The sequence below is a fragment of the Monodon monoceros genome, unplaced genomic scaffold, assembly GCF_005190385.1.
Source record: "Monodon monoceros isolate NGI ecotype Baffin Bay Population unplaced genomic scaffold, NGI_Narwhal_1 Super_Scaffold_21, whole genome shotgun sequence".
Lineage (NCBI taxonomy): Eukaryota > Metazoa > Chordata > Mammalia > Artiodactyla > Monodontidae > Monodon > Monodon monoceros.
In genome coordinates, this window is record NW_021703778.1 from 40,575,888 (window position 1) to 40,594,548 (window position 18,661).

An 18,661-nucleotide genomic window follows, 5' to 3' on the forward strand; every position below is an offset into this window, starting at 1 on the left:
TGTGTGTGTGTGTGTGTGTGTGTGTGTGTGTGTGTGTGTGTGTGTGTCTATTTGCTTGAGTGTTTTAATTACCTAGACAATTTTTCATGCCATTTCTGCCTTGAACTAGGCTATGTGATAACTCATTTTATCTCTTTAGTCTCAATTTCCTTATCATTTGAAGGACTGGGGCTAAATAATATACAATAACCTGCTCAGCTAGAACATTTTAAGATTCTTTTATTCTAATTCCCTTAAATCTCTATAGAAAAGGAATGTAGAATAGACAGAAGTTTTAGTTCTGGCTCTGTAATACGAGCTATTTAAACTGCACTGAAGACTTCACCCCTGTATACTCAAGTTTCTGCACCTGAAAATTATACGGAAGATCTACCTCGGTTGGGCCATAATTACTATTAGATAAGAAAATATATGTAAAAGAGCAAGGTTCTTTCTTGGCTTATAAAAAGTACTAAATATTTTTTATAAAGTCTGTGAGTGCTCTTATTGTAGTAGAATAAAGGCTTCACAATCCACAGAGTAAAAGACTATCGATAGTAAATTTAAATGGTCCCAGATAGTTAAAACTGTCAAGATTTTTATCTGATTTTTATAGTTTCATGTGTTTCCACTAGAGCATTCAGCCTAGTACTTCTTAATACCTTGGTGTTTTTACTTATAGCACGTCTTTTGCTCTTTGTGGTTGTTTACATCTCTTCCACAATGGCCTTGGAAGAAAGTAATCAAGTTTGCAGCGTTGTATATATACTAAGAATAAATATACTCTGACTCTCCTGGGAATAAAATGTTGGCCTGGGTGTTGATTTTATAAAAATTATTTGTCACTACCCTCCACCCAGCAAGCAAAGTCCAAAAATTGGGAATCATGCTAGATTTCTTCCTCTCCTTCACTTACTTCTCATGTTGACCTTTTAAGTCATCACCTGTCTTCTCCCCACTCCCCACTCTAATCAAGCCGCCATTATCACTTCTGCTCTAACCCAACTGGTTGTCTCCTTGTTCTTTTATCCCATGTTGGAAAGAATTATAAGAAACAAGGGATCACTGCATCAGTCCTCCTGGATTACTTTGAACTCAGCCCAGTTCAATACAAACTACCAGGCCAACAAGATGGTAAATTGTTTCTTTTGGAAACCATCTTTGTATTTTGTTTTCCTGTTACAGACATATGTTGCTAAGAGATCTTTGGCTTGACAAGACCCACTATACCTTTGCTAGAACATCCTGGCTTTGTCTCCCTGACCACTGCTATCAAAACCTCCCAGCCATCCTCAGAGGCTCATTAACATCACCACACAAGGAAACTACTCCACCTTTACACAGTTTTGCAAACTCCACAGGGGTCCATGATTTTTTTTTTTTTTTTGAGGCTGGTAGAATCTTTTTTATTTAAAAGCTGAGTCTTCTAATACAGTGATTTCCTGAAGTTTCAAATAACTTGCAAAGTATGAAACCTGAATTCCTTTGTAAGGTTTTTTGTGATACCTTTAACTTTCAGTCATAGCATTTAAATGAAGGCAGCTATGATTTTAAAATATAGTACATAATGATAGGTACACAGAAATATTATGCATTTTTTCATAAGTACTTTTGCATGATACTAGCAGGGAGAGAAAGAAAAGCATCTTGTGGTACGTTAAGTGGCAAGTTCAGGTTCAGGCTCTCTAATCTTTAGGCAAAAAGCTTGCCTCTTTGCTGGTCAGACCACACACAGGGCAGTTCTGTTAATGTTTAGAAGCCTATGAATAGGAATGTGTCCAAAGAAAATCAATGACAATCAGAACATCAGAAACAATACCACATAAGCAATGTTTAGCTGAACCACATCAAACTTGGAGAGGGCTTCACCTGAGGAAGTTAAGGCATGTAAAACGGAGATTAGATCTTATCCTTGTTGCTACACATTTTAGGCAAAATGTGTAAAATTCACAAGGCAAAGATCAAAACAAAGAAAAACAAATCCACCTAATTATATACTATGGAATGGGTATGTCCTGAAACGGAATGTCAACGAAGCATTTAAGTGGAAGTTAGATAAACCATATGTTAGGTGTGTTCTAAGGGTTCGTGAGCTGAAACTTTATTTTTTATTTTTATTTTTTTGCGGTACACGGGCCTCTCACTGCTGTGACCTCTCCCGTTGTACAGCACAGGCTCCGGATGCGCAGGCTCAGAGGCCATGGCTCACGGACCCAGCCGTCCTGTGGCATGTGGGATCTTCCCGGACCCGGGCACGAACCCATGTCCCCTGCATCGGCAGGCAGACTCTTAACCACTGTGTCACCAGGGAAGCCCTGAGCTGAAACTTTTAAGCCCATTTATTGTAAGATGTTATGATTCCATGGCAGTCTCAAGTCTTTTGGTAATGATGTGCAACAACCTGGGGATTTTTTTTTCAGTAGAATAATGCTATGATTTCCAAATCCCTTTCAGCCAAAATTGTATGGGTGATCCAAGTAACCTACGAAGTGCCTTGAGCTCCATGATGAAAGATGCTACATAAATAAAAAGGGTAATTTAGTCATAATAAATAACGGTAATGACGATGGATGATGGATGGATGGTGTCACAGAGAAGCTGGCCTGCCATTAGGGAGCCCAAAGCAACCAGCTATGAGCTGGAAATAATGTGTGCCCAGGCCAGGAGGATATTCAGTGACTGAGACCATGTTAACCTTTCAACCAAAGACCTGGATCAAACCTCTGATTCAGAGGTGTAAGCATTTGAAATGGAAAAAACTACAGTATTTATTCCAGAGCTTGAATGTTACTTTGGACTTATAAGACCTCTACCAACACAGGTCAACAGGGAGCTTCCTCTTCCAACAGAAGAGAAAATTGAGTAGGTCAGAGGAAGAGCCAGAATTCCAGACTAGAGTTATGACTCTGAATCCCATGCTCTTTCCATCCTCTACCAGACCCCAGACAATTCAGTGGAACATGTAACTTCAGAAAAGAGCCAACTTGGATGAGAAAATGTTGAAAAGAGGTCATGTCTCTCAAGATGGCTTGCAGAGCTGTTTTCCACCCATTTAGGCTCAGTAAGCCTGCTAGTAAAACTCTTAGCCCCTCAAGCAGGGAGGAGCCATGCACTGAGGCCCTGGAGCTGATCTCCAGAGTTAAAGGAACACATGGTAGGAGCCAGCTGAGTTCTGTTGGACCAGGAAAGGATACTGCTTTAGGGCTTTGTCCAGCTTGAGATCTAGGAAGCCTGATTGCTGCCAGAGGCCTGATTGATGCCACCTGCTGAAGGACTTGGCCTTTGGACTCCCAAGCCTCACACGTGCTTGAAGACCAACCAGTCACCATATGCAAAGAGGAAGGACCCTCCTCTCTGCCCACCAAAACTACCATCAAAAAAAAAAAAGAAATCTGGAAGCTACAAATCTAGGAATCTTGTTAGAACACATGGATGCTTTCCTTACCTACTTATCTTTCCTTTTTCTTTTTTTTTTTTTTGGTGGTATCTATTGAAATTTTAGTTTTACAGCCTTTAGCTTTAACTTGCTTGCATTTTGGCATAATTTAACATACTTTATCATTTGGAATTTATTCTCATCCTCTTTTTCTAGTTTATCATCTTTAAATTTTTAAACTTTTTAACTTAACAATATTCTTTTTGTGCTTTTCCTTTGAAGCTAGTCTATTCTCAGCCTTTTAACATTTATTTTGGGTTTTTATTTCCTGCAAGAAATTATTATTTTATATTTCTTAAACATTTTCTTATTAATTTTAAGTCACTGTAATTTTATCTCTGAAATTTTTGTTTTCTTTTTTAATTTCTTTATAACTCTCATTTTACCTCTTCTGTTTCACCTTTTCAATATTGCTCTATTTTCCCAGTTTTTAAACATATGCTTTTGCCTCTTTAAAACTGATATTTGAAATTATAACTTCTTCTGCATTTTTATTTTTAGCTTTTGAAATTATTTTTCCTTTCAATTTTTCTGTTTACCTTGTATTCTCTTTATTTCCATAGGATACCAATGTCTAATCCTATATAAAAAAGAATCATTTGTTACCATAGGAAGGGGCTTTAAGTCTTTTTCCACAGTTTGAGGCAGGTATGTATGAATGTTAATCCTGTCACCCCAACCCACTGACTCAGTGATCTTGGGAACCTGCTCTTCTATCTGGGCCTCAGCTCACAACTCTGCAAATGCTGACCCCTTACAACACTGGAATTCACCTTTCCTATTATACATTCTGAAAGGCATGGAGGAGCTAGGCCAGGAGAAACACCACCCCAGTCTTCCCTCTTGCAGCCAACCATTTTTCAGTCCTTTCACTTTTAGCCATTCCACAGCCATTTTTCAACCATTTCAGCCATTCCATTTAGATAAAGTGACACTTTTATTACAGCTGTATCCAGAATCCAGTAAAATACAACTGAGAATAAAGATTTATCTGCAGGAAATAGAAGCAAATCAAAGCATTGGTCTTTTTTTGTTTGTTTGTTCATTTTGTTTTGTTTTATTATTTCTTTTAATCTTTTTTTTTACACAGCAGGTTCTTATCAGTTAATCTATTTTATACATATTAGTGTATATTTGTCAATCCCAATCTCCCAAACCATCCCACCACCCTCCCCCACTGCTTTCTCCCATTGGTGTCCATACATTTGTTCTCTACATCTGTGTCTCTATTTCTGCCCTCCAAACCAGTTCATCTGTACCATTTCTCTAGATTCCACATATATGCATTAATATACGATATTTGTTTTTCTCTTTCTGGCTTACTTCACTCTGTATGACAGTCTCTAGGTCCATCCACGTCTCTACAAATGACCCAATTTCGTTCCTTTTTATGGCTGAGTAATATTCCATTGTATATATGTGCCACATCTTCTTTACCCATTCGTCTGTCGATGGGCATTTAGGTTGCTTCCATGACCTGGCTATTGTAAATAGTGCTGCATTGAACATTGAGGTTCATGTGTCATTCTGAATTATGGTTTTCTTGGGGTATATGCCCAGTAGTGGGATTGCTGGGTCATATGGTAATTCTATTTTTAGTTTTTTAAGGAACATCCATACTGTTTTCCGTAGTGGCTGTATCAATTTACATTCCCACCAACAGTGCAAGAGGGTTTCCTTTTCTCCACACCCTCTCCAGCATTTGCTGTTTGTAGATTTTCTGATGAGGCCCATTCTAACTGGTGTGAGGTGATACCTCATTGTAGTTTTGATTTGCATTTCTCTAATAATTAGTAATGTTGAGCAGCTTTTCAAGTGCTTCTTGACCATCTGTATGTCTTCTTTGGAGAAATGTCTATTTAGTTCTTCTGCCCATTTTTGTATTGGGTTGTTTGTTTTTTTGATACTGAGCTGCTTGTAAATTTTGGAGATTAATCCTTTGTGAGTTGCTTCATTTGCAAATATTTTCTCCCATTTTGAGGGTTGTCTTTTCATCTTGTTTATGTTTTCTTTTGCTGTGCAAAAGCTTTTAAGTTTCATTAGGTCCCATTTGTTTATTTTTGTTTTTATTTCCATTACTCTAGGAGGTGGGTCAAAAAAGATTGTTCCTATGTTTTCCCCTAAGAGTTTTATAGCGTCTGGTCTTACATTTAGGTCTTTAATCCATTTTGAGTTTATTTTTGTGAAGCACTGGTCTTAACTTCAAGAAAATCACAATTTGAGCCCTGACTTTGTCACTAACCAAGTAACTGAGGGAGTCATTTGATTACTGTGGACACCAATTCCCTCCTTTTTAAAAGGAGTGTTAGATGAGATTATTTCTATGGATTCCTCTGTTATTAATTGCCAATGAGTCTATACCTTTCTATTCAAAGGAACTATGAGATTGACATTAATGTATATGGAGATTACCCTGTTATTTGTACCAGGTAACAGAACCCAAGAGAAGTTATTCCTGCCAGAGTACCAAGACCTCTCCAGTCAAGCCCATTGAGCAAAACAACAACAAGTTACCATGGTAACATAAATGCGGACTAGGTTGAGCCAGGTGCCTGACATACTTGCCATTGATGACACCATCTGGGTTGAGCATGGGGATGATCTTGAAAATGAAGTTTTCCCTCAAGAGCCTAGCCACAGGGTCACTGCTGACCAGGAACTCTAAGGTCCCCTTCATCACCCAGCTGGCATTGCTCTCTCCTGGGTGAACTCGAGCAGTAATCACCTGGTATGGGCGCTGCCCTGCAGAAAAAGAGACACAAGAAAATTAACGTAAGTACACTTTTCATTTCCACCCAGATAATCTCCAGGAAGCCAGTATTACACGTGACTGGCATGAAGCCTGAAACAGGCTGACTGTTTCTAATACACATCTAATGTACATGTATCCATTTTCCATCTGCCTCTATGGTCTGCAAGACTCAAGAGAGTATAAAGTTAAAGCTCAAGGCTGTTATCCAAAGCATAAGTACTTAGTGGCATCAAAACCAACCAAGAATCAGATTTTGGCAAGACCACCAAAGAAATAATTTACTCTTCAGAGTCCAACAGCATGATGCTGGGTGTCCCAGATCTGAGATTGAATCTTATCTTCATCATTTACCAGTTGTAAGACCTCAGCCAAATGACTTAATTTCTCCAACGCTGCTTTCTCATCTGTAAAATGAGGACAATAATACTGACCTCCTGCAGCTGTTATAAAAACTAAAGGATGTGATTATAAAGAACTTGGCATATTGCTTGCTGTTCAGTGTGTACCTGTTAGCTCTCTCCCTTCTCAATTATAAAGTCTGTGGTTAGGATGGTGCCTCACATTCCCCAGTAGAAATAGGAGTCAAGTACAGAAACTGAGTTGGGAAATTTATGACTGACTTTATGACACTGAAGCCAATCCTGGAGAGATTTCACAAAAGAGGGAAGCACCTGGAAGCTTAATCTTGGAGTTGCAATACTTCCTTCACTTTGCAGAAGTAATCAGGAACACACTCTCTGCCAATCACAGGGAGTGTACTGACATGAATAGATCTTATGAAGAATGCATTGATGAAAGACAGACTTATCCTTTCTTTGCTGACAGAAGACACATGGAGTATCGTAGTGTTGAAACGTATTCTTAGACCACATCTGGGTTCAGGTGGTAAATGTCTTTTGATTGATTGGTGATGTCTGTCCCCATACACTTGAGGAAGAAGTGGGGAACATGTGGTATCATACAAGCAATTCACCGTGTCTGCTCTAACCCCTTGTTTAATTTTGTGTGGGTTTTTTGACTCTTCCATCTGTATCCTCACCCAATTCTTTATTACTCCTAAACCCATTCTAATGATGAGAACTAAATATTTGCCAAGTATAAATACCTTAGCCACTAAACAGACTAAAAGTTAAACCAGTCATTTTCTTCCTGATCATTCAAATCATGAGTTAAATATGGCTTTTCTTCCCTTAAGCAGTAATCTTTTTGAGGGAATAAACTGTGTCTCAAATTCTGTACAAAGGAAGACAAAACTGAATAACTCTCAATTACAGCTAAATAACAAGTAATGGAAGATACAGAGAAATAAACTATTAATTCCCTAATTATATTACTATTATCGTCAATTAAAACAAACAAAAAACCCTCTGTCAACAGCCAATGAGATGCAGGTTTAAGGGGCATATATTGGTGCATTTTTACTGACTATGGTAAGAGCATGTTATTTCTCTTTGTAGATCCTTTATATATTGTGGATAATATTCAGTTATGTTTTTGCTTAAGCAGGTATTTTGAACATATTCCAGAAACTGCAGGAGGCATTCGGTAGAAAAAGTTGAATATATTATAGTTCTTGTTCTGTAAGAGGCCAAAGCATTTGTCGGTAGTGACAAACATGCAAGCAAATAATGACAAGTGAGCTAGTGGAGGTGTATATAAAGCACCAAAAATAGATCTGAGTCAGAGAGGGAAGGACATTTCCAGCGATGTGATGTAATTTAGACTGGGTCCTGCAGGATAAGTGTCAGCTCACTAGAGAAAGAAGGTGAGAAGGGGTCTTCTAAGCGAAGAAAAAGATACATGGCAAAGAACACAGAGGAGAAAAACTGGTGCATTCAAGAATAAAGAAAACTTGTGAATGGCTGAAGCAAAGGACTAGAGATAGTAGCTTGTGAATTTAGAAAAGTAGTTTGGTGTCAAACTGTTAAGATCCTTCCTCATATATTTTGTTTAGGGATTTGGACTTTATTCTGTAGATCAGAAGTTCTCAACCATGGAGTCAGTGTCTCCCTGATACGCTATGATCTGTGATGAGATCTATTGAAGAATCACTGGTTAGTAATAAAAGTGTAAATGCTTGTTATATATATATGTATAAATATATATATACACATATATATACATACACACATATACACTACACTATATATGTATACATATACTTTATAAATACACATACATATATACATGTATATACACACACATACACATATCACACAAAATGCTGGCTACCGCCACCCAATAGCTTTTCTCCCCTTCTTTCCTACTACCAGACCCCTGATTTTGGGGGGTTTAAAAAGTGCCCAGATCAAAACACCCAGCTTCGTGGATCCTCTTGTAGGTAGGAGTGACCATGTGACAGGGTTGAGACCAATGAGATGTAAATGGCAGCCTGGGGTCGATCTTTCTGGAAAACTGACTAAAGGGCACTGTTTCACCTGGCAAATGCCTTCTTGGTTTTTGTCCCTTATCCCTTAACTTTGTCTCTTGTTCCTTCCGTGAACATAGATCTGATACTTTCAGGTGAAGAAGCCAACTTGACAATCAAAGTCACATGATAAGATGTTACCATAAAGGTAGAAAGAGCCTAGTTCTTGAAAAATCCCTTAAGCAGCTACCCTGCACCTTCACTAGCTTCTTCAATGCTTCTGGATGTTTGAGACCAATAAACCACTATTTGACTGGGCAAATGTAATCACGTTTCTGTTATATCTTGTTAGAATCTAGTTTAACTTATATAAGAGCAGATTTAAAGTCATCCTTAAAATAAGGTTACTTTGGAGTCTTCCGGGAAGATGGCAGAAGAAAAAAGCACGGAGATCACCTTCCTCCCCACAGATACACCAGAAATACATCTACACGTGGAACAACTCCTACAGAACACCTACTGAACGCTGGCAGAAGACCTCAGACCTCCCAAAAGGCAAGAAATCCCCCACGTACATGGGTAGGGCAAAAGAAAAAAGAATAAACAGACACAAAATAATAGGGACGGGACCTGCACCAGTGGGAGGGAGCTGTGAAGGAGGAAAGGTTTCCACACACTAGGAAGCCCCTTCGCGGGCGGACACTGCGGGTGGCAGAGGGGGAAGCTTCGAAGCCGCGGAGGACAGCACAGCAACAGGGGTGCGGAGGGCAAAGTGGGGAGATTCCCGCACAGAGGATCAGGGCCGAACGGCACTCACCAGCCCGAGAGGCCTGTCGGCTCACCCGCCGGGGCGGGCGGGGCTGGGAGCTGAGGCTCCGGCATCGGTCGGAGCGCTGGGAAAGGACTGGGGTTGGCGGCGTGAACACAGCCTGCAGGGGGTTAGTGCGCCACGGCTAGCCGGGAGGGAGTCCGGGGAAAAGTCTGGAGTTGCCGAAGAGGCAAGACACTTTTTCTTCCCTCTTTGTTTCCTGGTGTGCGAGGAGAGGGGATTAAGAGTGCTGCTTAAAGGAGCTCCAGAGACGGGTGCGAGCCGCAGCTAAAAGCGCGGACCCCAGAGACAGGTAAGAGACGCTAAGGCTGCTGCTGCTGCCACCAAAAAGCCTGTGTGCGAACACAGGTCACTATCTACACCCCGCTTCCGGGGAGCGGGTGCCGCCCGCCACTGCCAGGGTTCCAGGATCCAGGGACAACTCCCCCGGGAGAACGCACAGCGCGCCTCAGGCTGGTGCAACGTCACGCCAGCCTCTGCCGCCGCAGGATTAACCCGCCCTCCGTGCCCCTCCCTCCTGCCGCCCTGAGTGAGCCAGAGCCCCCGAATCAGTGGCTCCTTTAACCCCGTCATGTCTGAGGGAAGAACAGACACCCTCCGGCGACCTATATGAAGAGGCGAGGCCAAATCCAAAGCTGAGGCCCTGGGAGCTGTGAGAACAAAGAAGAGAAAGGGAAATCTCTCCCAGCAGCCTCAGAAGCAGCGGATTAAAGCTCCACATCAACTTGATGTACCCTGCATTTGTGGAATACCTGAATAGACAATGAATCATCCCAAATTGAGGAGGTGGACTTTGAGAGCAAGATTTATGCTGTATAGCTTTGCTTCCACCATTTGTCCTAGGGTTCTATCTGTCGGTTTTTTTGTTTCGTTTTGTTTTTAATTTTTTTTCTTAATAAATATTTTTTTATTTTAATAACTTTATTATATTTTATTTTACTTTACCTTCTTTCTTTCTTTTTTTCCTCCCTTCCCTCCTTCCTTCCTTCCTCCCTCCATCCTTCTTTCCTTTCTTTCTTTTTCTTTCTACTTCTACTATTTCTTTCTTTCTACTTTTTCTCCCTTTTATTCTGAGCCGTGTGGATGAAAGGCTCTTGGTGCTGCAGCCAGGAGTCAGTGCTGTGCCTCTGAGGTGGGAGAGCCAAATTCAGGACACTGGTCCACAAGAGACCTCCCAGCTCCACATAATATCAAATGGCAAAAATCTCCCAGAGATCTCCATCTCAACACCAGCACCCAGCTTCACTCAATGACCAGCAAGCTACAGTGCTGGACATCCTATGCCAAACAACTAGCAAGACAGGAACACAACCCCACCCATTAGCAGAGAGGCTGCCTAAAATCATAGTAAGTCCACAGACACCCCAAAACACACCACCAGACGTGGACCTGCCCACCAGAAAGAAAAGATCCAGCCTCATCCACCAGAACACAGGCACTAGTCCCCTCCACCAGGAAGCCTACACAACCCACTGAAACAACTTTAGCCACTGGGGACAGACACCACAAACAACGGGAACTATGAACCAGCAGCCTGCTAAAAGGAGACCCCAAACAGTAAGATAAGCAAAATGCGAAGACAGAAAAACACACAGCAGATGAAGGAGCAAGATAAAAACCCACCAGACCTAACAAATGAAGAGGAAATAGGCAGTCTACCTGAAAAATAATTCAGAATAATGATAGTGAAGATGATCCAAAATCTTGGAAATAGAATGGACAAAATGCAAGAAACATTTAACAAGGACCTAGAAGAACTAAAGATGAAACTAACAACGATGAACAACACAATAAATGAAAGTAAAAATACTCTAGACGGGATCAATAGCAGAATAACTGAGGCAGAAGAACGGATAAGTGACCTGGAAGATAAAATAGGGGAAATAACTACTGCAGAGCAGAATAAAGAAAAAAGAATGAAAAGAACTGAGGACAGTTTCAGAGACCTCTGGGACAACATTAAACACACCAACATTCGAATTATAGGGGTTCCAGAAGAAGAAGAGAAAAAGAAACGGACCGAGAAGATATTTGAAGAGATTATAGTTGAAAACTTCCCTAATATGGGAAAGGAAATAGTTAATCAAGTCCAGGAAGCACAGAGAGTCCCATACAGGATAAATCCAAGGAGAAATATGCCAAGACACATATTAATCAAACTGTCGAAAATTAAATACAAATAAAGCATATTAAAAGCAGCAAGGGGAAAACAACAAATAACACACAAGGGAATCCCCATAAGGTTAACAGCGGATATTTCAGCAGAAACTCTGCAAGCCAGAAGGGACTGGCAGGACATATTTAAAGTGATGAAGAAGAAAAACCTGCAACCAAGATTACTCTACCCAGCAAGGATCTCATTCAGATTTGATGGAGAAATTAAAACCTTTACAGACAAGAAAAAGCTGAGAGAGTTCAGCACCACCAAACCAGCTTTACAACAAATGCTAAAGGAACTTCTCTAGGCAAGAAGCACAAGAGAAGGAAAAGACCTACAATAATGAACCCAAAACAATTAAGAAAATGGGAATAGGAACATACATATCGAAAATTACCTTAAATGTAAATGGATTAAATGCTCCCACCAAAAGACACAAATTGGCTGAATGGATACAAAAACGACGCGTATATATGCTGTCTACAAGAGACCCACTTCAGACCTAGAGACACATACAGAATGACAGTAAGGGGATGGAAAAAGATATTTCATGCAAATGGAAACCAAAAGAAAGCTGGAGTAGCAATTCTAATATCAGACAAAATAGACTTTAAACCAAAGATTATTAGAAAAGACAAAGAAGGACACTACATAATGATCAAGGGATTGATCCAAGAAGAAGATATAACAACTGTAAATATTTATGCACCCAACATAGGAGCACCTCAATACATAAGGCAAATACTAACAGCCATAAAAGGGGAAATCGACAGTAACACATTTATAGTAGGGGACTTTAACACCCCACTTTCACCAATGGACAGATCATCCAAAATGAAAATAAATAAGGAAACACAAGCTTTAAATGATACATTAAACAAGATAGACTTAATTGATATTTATAGGACACCCCATCCAAAAACAACAGACTACACATTTTTATCAGCTGCTCATGGAACATTCTCCAGGATAGATCATATCTTGGGTCACAAGTCAAGCCTTGGTAAATTTAAGAAAATTGAAATTGTTTCAAGTATCTTTTCTGATCACAACGCTATGAGACTAGATATCAATTACAGGAAAAGATCTATAAAAACTACAAAAACATGGAGGCTAAACAATACACTACTTAATAACGAAGTGATCACTGAAGAAATCAAAGAGGAAATAAAAAAATACCTCGAAACAAATAACAATGGAAATGCGATGACCCAAAATCTATGGGATGCAGCAAAAGCAGTTCTAAGAGGGAAGTTTATAGCAATACCATCCTACCTTAAGAAACAGGATATATCTCGAATAAACAACCTAAACTTGCACCTAAAGCAAATAGAGAAAGAAGAAAAAAAAACGCCAAAGTTAGCAGAAGAAAAGAAATCATAAAAATCAGATCAGAAATAAATGAAAAAGAAATGAAGGAAACGATAGCAAAGATCAATAAAATTAAAAGCTGGTTCTTTGAGAAGATAAATAAAATTGATAAACCATTAGCCAGACTCCTCAAGAAAAAAAGGGAGAAGACTGAAATCAATAGAATTAGAAATGAAAAAGGAGAAATAACAACTGACACTGCAGAAATACAAAAGATCATGAAAGATTACTACAAGCAACTCTATGCCAATAAAATGGACAACCTGGAAGAAACGGACAAATTCTTAGAAATGCACAACCTGCCAAGACTGAATCAGGAAGAAATAGAAAATATGAACAGACCAATCACAAGCACTGAAATTGAAACTGTGATTAAAAATCTTCCAACAAACAAAAGCCCAGGACCAGATGGCTTCACAGACAAATTCTATCAAACGTTTAGAGAAGAGCTAACACCTATCCTTCTCAAATTCTTCCAAAATATAGCAGAGGGAGGAACACTCCCAAACTCATTCTACGAGGCCACCATCACCTTGATACCAAAACCAGACAAGGATGTCACACAGAAAGAAAACTACATGCCAATATCACTGATGAACACAGATGCAAAAATCCTCAACAAAATACTAGCAAACAGAATCCAACAGCACATTAAACGATCATACACCATGATCAAGTGAGGTTTATTCCAGGAATGCAAGGATTCTTCAATATATGCAAATCAATCAACGTGATAAACCATATTAACAAACTGAAGGAGAAAAACCATATGATCATCTCATTAGATGCAGAGAAAGCTTTGGACAATATTCAACACCCATTTATGATAAAAACCCTGCAGAAAGTAGGCATAGAGGGAACGGAACTTTCCTGAAAATAATAAAGGCCATATATGACAAACCACAACCAACATCGTCCTCAATGGTGAAAAACTGAAAGCATTTCCACTAAGATCAGGAACAAGACAAGGTTGCCCACTATCACCACTCTTATTCAACATAGTTTTGGAAGTTTTAGGAATCCAAATCGGAAAAGAAGAAGTAAAGCTGTCATTGTTTGCAGATAACATGATACTATACATAGAGAATCCTAAAGATGCTACCAGAAAACTACTAGAGTTAATCAATGAATTTGGTAAAGTAGCAGGATACAAAATTAATGCACAGAAATCTCTGGCATTCCTATACACTAATGATGAAAAATCTGAAAGTGAAATCAAGAAAACACTCCCATTTACCATTGCAACAAAAAGAATAAAATATCTAGGAATAAACCTACCTAAGGAGACAAAAGACCTGTATGCAGAAATCTATAAGTCACTCATGAAAGAAATTAAAGATGGTACAAATAGATGGAGAGATATACCATGTTCTTGGATTGAAAGAATCAATATTGTGAAAATGACTCTACTACGCAAAGCAATCTACAGATTCAATGCAATCCCTATCAAACTACCACTGGCATTTTTCACAGAACTAGAGCAAAATATTTCACAATTTGTATGGAAACACAAAAGACCCTGAATAGCCAAAGCAATCTTGAGAACGAAAGGCTGAGCTGGAGGAATCAGGCTCCTTGACTTCAGACTATACTACAAAACTACAGTAATCAAGACAGTATGGTACTGGCACAAAAACAGAAAGATAGCTTAATGGAACAGGATAGAAAGCCCGGAGATAAACCCACGCACATATGGTCACCTTATCTTTGATAAAGGAGGCAGGAATGTACAGTGGAGAAAGGACAGCCTCTTCAATAAGTGGTGCTGGGAAAACTGGACAGGTACATGTAAAAGTATGAGATTAGATCACTCCCTAACACCATACACAAAAATAAGCTCAAAATGGATTAAACACCTAAATGTAAGGCCAGAAACGATCAAACTCTTAGAGGAAAACATAGGCAGAACACTCTATGACATAAATACAAGCAAGATCCTTTTTGACCCACCTCCTAGAGAAATGGAAATAAAAACAAAAATAAACAAATGGGACCTAATGAAACTTCAAAGCTTTTGCACAGCAAAGGAAACCATAATCAAGACCAAAAGACAACCCTCAGAATGGGAGAAAATATTTGCAAGTGAAGCAACTGAGAAAGGATTAATCTCCAAAATTTATAAGCAGCTCATGCAGCTCAATAACAAAAAAACAAACAACCCAATCCAAAAATGGGCAGAAGACCTAAATAGACATTTCTCCAAAGAAGATATACAGACTGCCAACAAACACATGAAAGAATCCTCAACTTCATTAATCATTAGAGAAATGCAAATCAAAACTACAATGAGGTATCATCTCACACCAGTAAGAATGGCCATCATCAAAAAATCTAGAAACAATAAATGCTGGAGAGGGTGTGGAGAGAAGGGAAGCCTCTTGCACTGTTGGTGGGAATGTAAATTGATACAGCCAGTGTGGAGAACAGTATGGAGGTTCCTTAAAAAACTACAAATAGAACTACCATATGACCCAGCAATCCCACTACTGGGCATATACCCTGAGAAAACCATAATTCAAAAAGAGTCATGTACCAAAATGTTCACTGCAGCTCTATTTACAATAGCCCAGAGATGGAAACAACCTAAGTGTCCATCATCGGATGAATGGATAAAGATGTGGCACATATATACAATGGAATATTACGCAGCCATTGAGCTATTTGTAATGAGATGGATAGACCTAGAGTCTGTCATACAGAGTGAAGTAAGTCAGAGAGAGAAAGACAAATACCTTATGCTAACACATATATATGGAATTTAAGAAAAAAAAAAGTCATGAAGAACCTAGGGGTAAGACAGGAATAAAGACACAGACCTACTATAGAATGGACTTAAGGATATGGGGAGGGGGAAGGGTAAGCTGTGACAAAGTGAGAGTGGCATGGACACATATACACTACCAAACATAAAATAGATAGCTAGTGGGAAGCAGCCGCATAGCACAGGGAGATCAGCTTAGTGCTTTGTGACCGCCTGGAGGGGTGGGATAGGGAGGGTGGGAGGGGGGGCGACGCAAGAGGGAAGAGATATGGGAACATATGTGTATGTATAACTGATTCACTTTGTTATAAAGCAGAAACTAACACACCATTGTAAAGCAATTATACTCTAATAAAGATGTAAAAAAAAAATAAGGTTACTTTGAATAACATGCATCCAAGTGTGCTTTCTGGACTGGGGAGAAAAGAATGTCAGAGTTGTAGTAAGAATATTTGTTATGTGTGTCCTAGAAAACAACAGTTGAGAATGTCTACTTTAAGAAATAGAAAGTAAATGATGGCTTTTCAACAGGGGAAAGACATGCCAAAGACTGTGCTTCAAAAAAATTCTGACATTTATGAAGACAGCACATTTGTTTAACCACAGACAGTGGTGGAGTTATAGAGCAGAGCACAACTTTTAGAGCCATATTTCCAGAGTTCAAATTCCAGCCCCACCATGTTCTACCTGAGATGAATTATGTTAAGTTTCTCAAGTGAGTATTGGGTTGGATATTCTGCATGTAAGCCTAGTGATTTGCTAACTGGAACTTACTAAGTATTGGCGGGGGTGGTATACAGTTAGCTAGCTGAGCACAGTTGAAGTTAGTTGAAGGTCAACTTTCCCACTGTATCATTTGCTCACAATTACTTTTCACTCCTTCCAAAGCAAGCTGTATTGGCACACCAATAAAAAGCTTGTTGAGTAATAAAGAGGCTTGACGAATTTGTACCCAATCAGTGGCCTATTTTCAGTTCTATAATTCCATATCACTCTCTTTGTGGTTTTTGAACTATGTTCATTTACAGCATATTGAACAACAATAGTAAGTGCTCCCAGCCCAGCAAGAAGAAATTTTTTAAAAAAAAGTAGCTTAAGCTCGTGTAAATTTTCAACACCAACTGAACACTCTCATCGTCTGGGCCATTTGAGTCCCATTGCCTGGTAACCAGTGCAATGCAGTGTGTTAGTCAATAAGCCAAATGCAGCTCTTGCAAAGAAATGTCAATGATGTTTCTTCCCTTTGGAGAGTCAGGGTGATAATCTGCTAGACTATAATACACCACAAAAGCTGCCAGGCTGTTCTGAGCATCCTGAAGAAACAAACAGGGAAAACTGTGGACTCTCATGAAGAAATTAGTATAAGCAGAATTTTAGCCATTTCTAGTTGATTTTCCTCCTTCCTCTCCGTGATTTAAGGCAATTTTGCAGTCGTATTGGTGAGTTAAACTTATGGGACCATTCAATTGTAGCAGCAAATGGTGCTCCAAAGAACCCACAACAGACAACAGCTGTAAATAGTATGCAACATACATACTGTGTTTTTTCTTGTAATTGACAATTTCAGTTTTAATAACTCATCTTTGCCTGGGGTAGGGCCAAGAGTATCAAGTATATGTCTTTTTTTTTTCTCTGTAATTTATAAAATCTATTCCAGAGGCCACCAAAATCTATGGGGGAGTCATGGTTTGGCAAAATTGTAATTCTGAAAGCAACATATTGAATTTATGTCAGTGGTAATGACATCTGTATTAGAAACAAGTAGGGGGTGGTATAATGCCTGAGAGATATCAGGCTCAGGGCCAATGAAAAGCTGAGTAAGAACAGAAGACATGTGTGATAATACACATGTACGCCTAACTATATAAACATCCATTCATTTATTCCTTCTTTCTTTCAACAGTATATATTAAGCTCCTACTGGCACTCTGTAAGGTTCTGGAGATTCCAAAAGAAATAATGATTTTTGCCCTCACGGAACTAATAATAGTCTGGTGAGAAAAACAGGCACACAGATAATTATGATCCAATGATCAGGGACATTTGTCAAGACATTTTTCAAAGCACAGTGGAATGCTCATTACGTTATTAATGGTAATGCAAGCAACTGGCAGTGACTTAAACATGCATCCACAGGACATTAGTTAAAGAAATGATACGTAAAACAGAATACTATGCAACCATTAAAAGTGGCACATAGATCTCACACTGGAAGATATGTCACACAGTGATGAATGAAAACAATGTAGGCGAGAGCGCTGAATCATAATGGATCCCATTTGTGTCATTGTAGATACTTAAAGTACCTGTACACAGAGACACATCTGCTAGTGGAGGCCACCTGGGTCATTTCTATGTCTTCTTTATCCCAATCTAGCATGTTTGTCTCTCCAGAAAATAACAATCATATGTCAGTTTTCATAAAGGCAAAATATTTTCCAGGAGTAGTAAACCACAGAAGAGAAAGATTAAAAAAAAGTTTTTTTTCACAGAAGACGTGACATATGATCTGGTTTGTCCCACTGGAGTTTGAGTTTGCCAGATGAAGAAAAGAAAGGAGGGAGATGATGGAAGGGGGTAAGTCGATGTATTTGCAAGATAATGAGGTCATAAAGCACAGAGCGTCTGAAGAAGAGTGATGTGATTTTATGTGACTAAAACACTAGCTATATGGAAGGTAAGAAGGGGAGTGATGCTATAAGCTAAGTCTGTACCTGTTTCTTTTAAACAGGCCTTTTAGCCCATGCTAAGGAGTTTGGAAACAATCTTATAGGCTGTGGAAGCACCATGGAAAATCATTTTGCAAGAGTGTAATCAGATGGGGCTTCTTGTTGGAGCTGAAGATGACAGGAGAAATGGCCCAAAGAGCATATTGTGATTTTAAGTCCAGTCAGCTAACTTGACCTTAACTCTGGAAGAGAGTGGATAAAAATGGCCTGACTGAAGGGCAAGGAGTGAGGAAGGAGACCAGGAAACAGAAATGGAAAAGAAAATGTCAATGAAAGAA

General features: G+C 39.3%; 1 protein-coding gene across 1 annotated transcript in view; it reads right to left on the reverse strand.

Annotated features, from left to right (window-relative positions):
- AGBL1 (ATP/GTP binding protein like 1) overlaps nucleotides 1–18,661 on the reverse strand; it is a gene marked incomplete at its 5' end in the record, with an annotated part of 782,586 nt that overhangs the window by 508,502 nt on the left and 255,423 nt on the right. Inside the window, one exon of the mRNA XM_029237077.1 lies at nucleotides 5,977–6,157. Within this exon, the coding sequence (XP_029092910.1) occupies nucleotides 5,977–6,157 (181 nt within the window). The remainder of the gene's footprint in view (nucleotides 1–5,976; nucleotides 6,158–18,661) is intronic.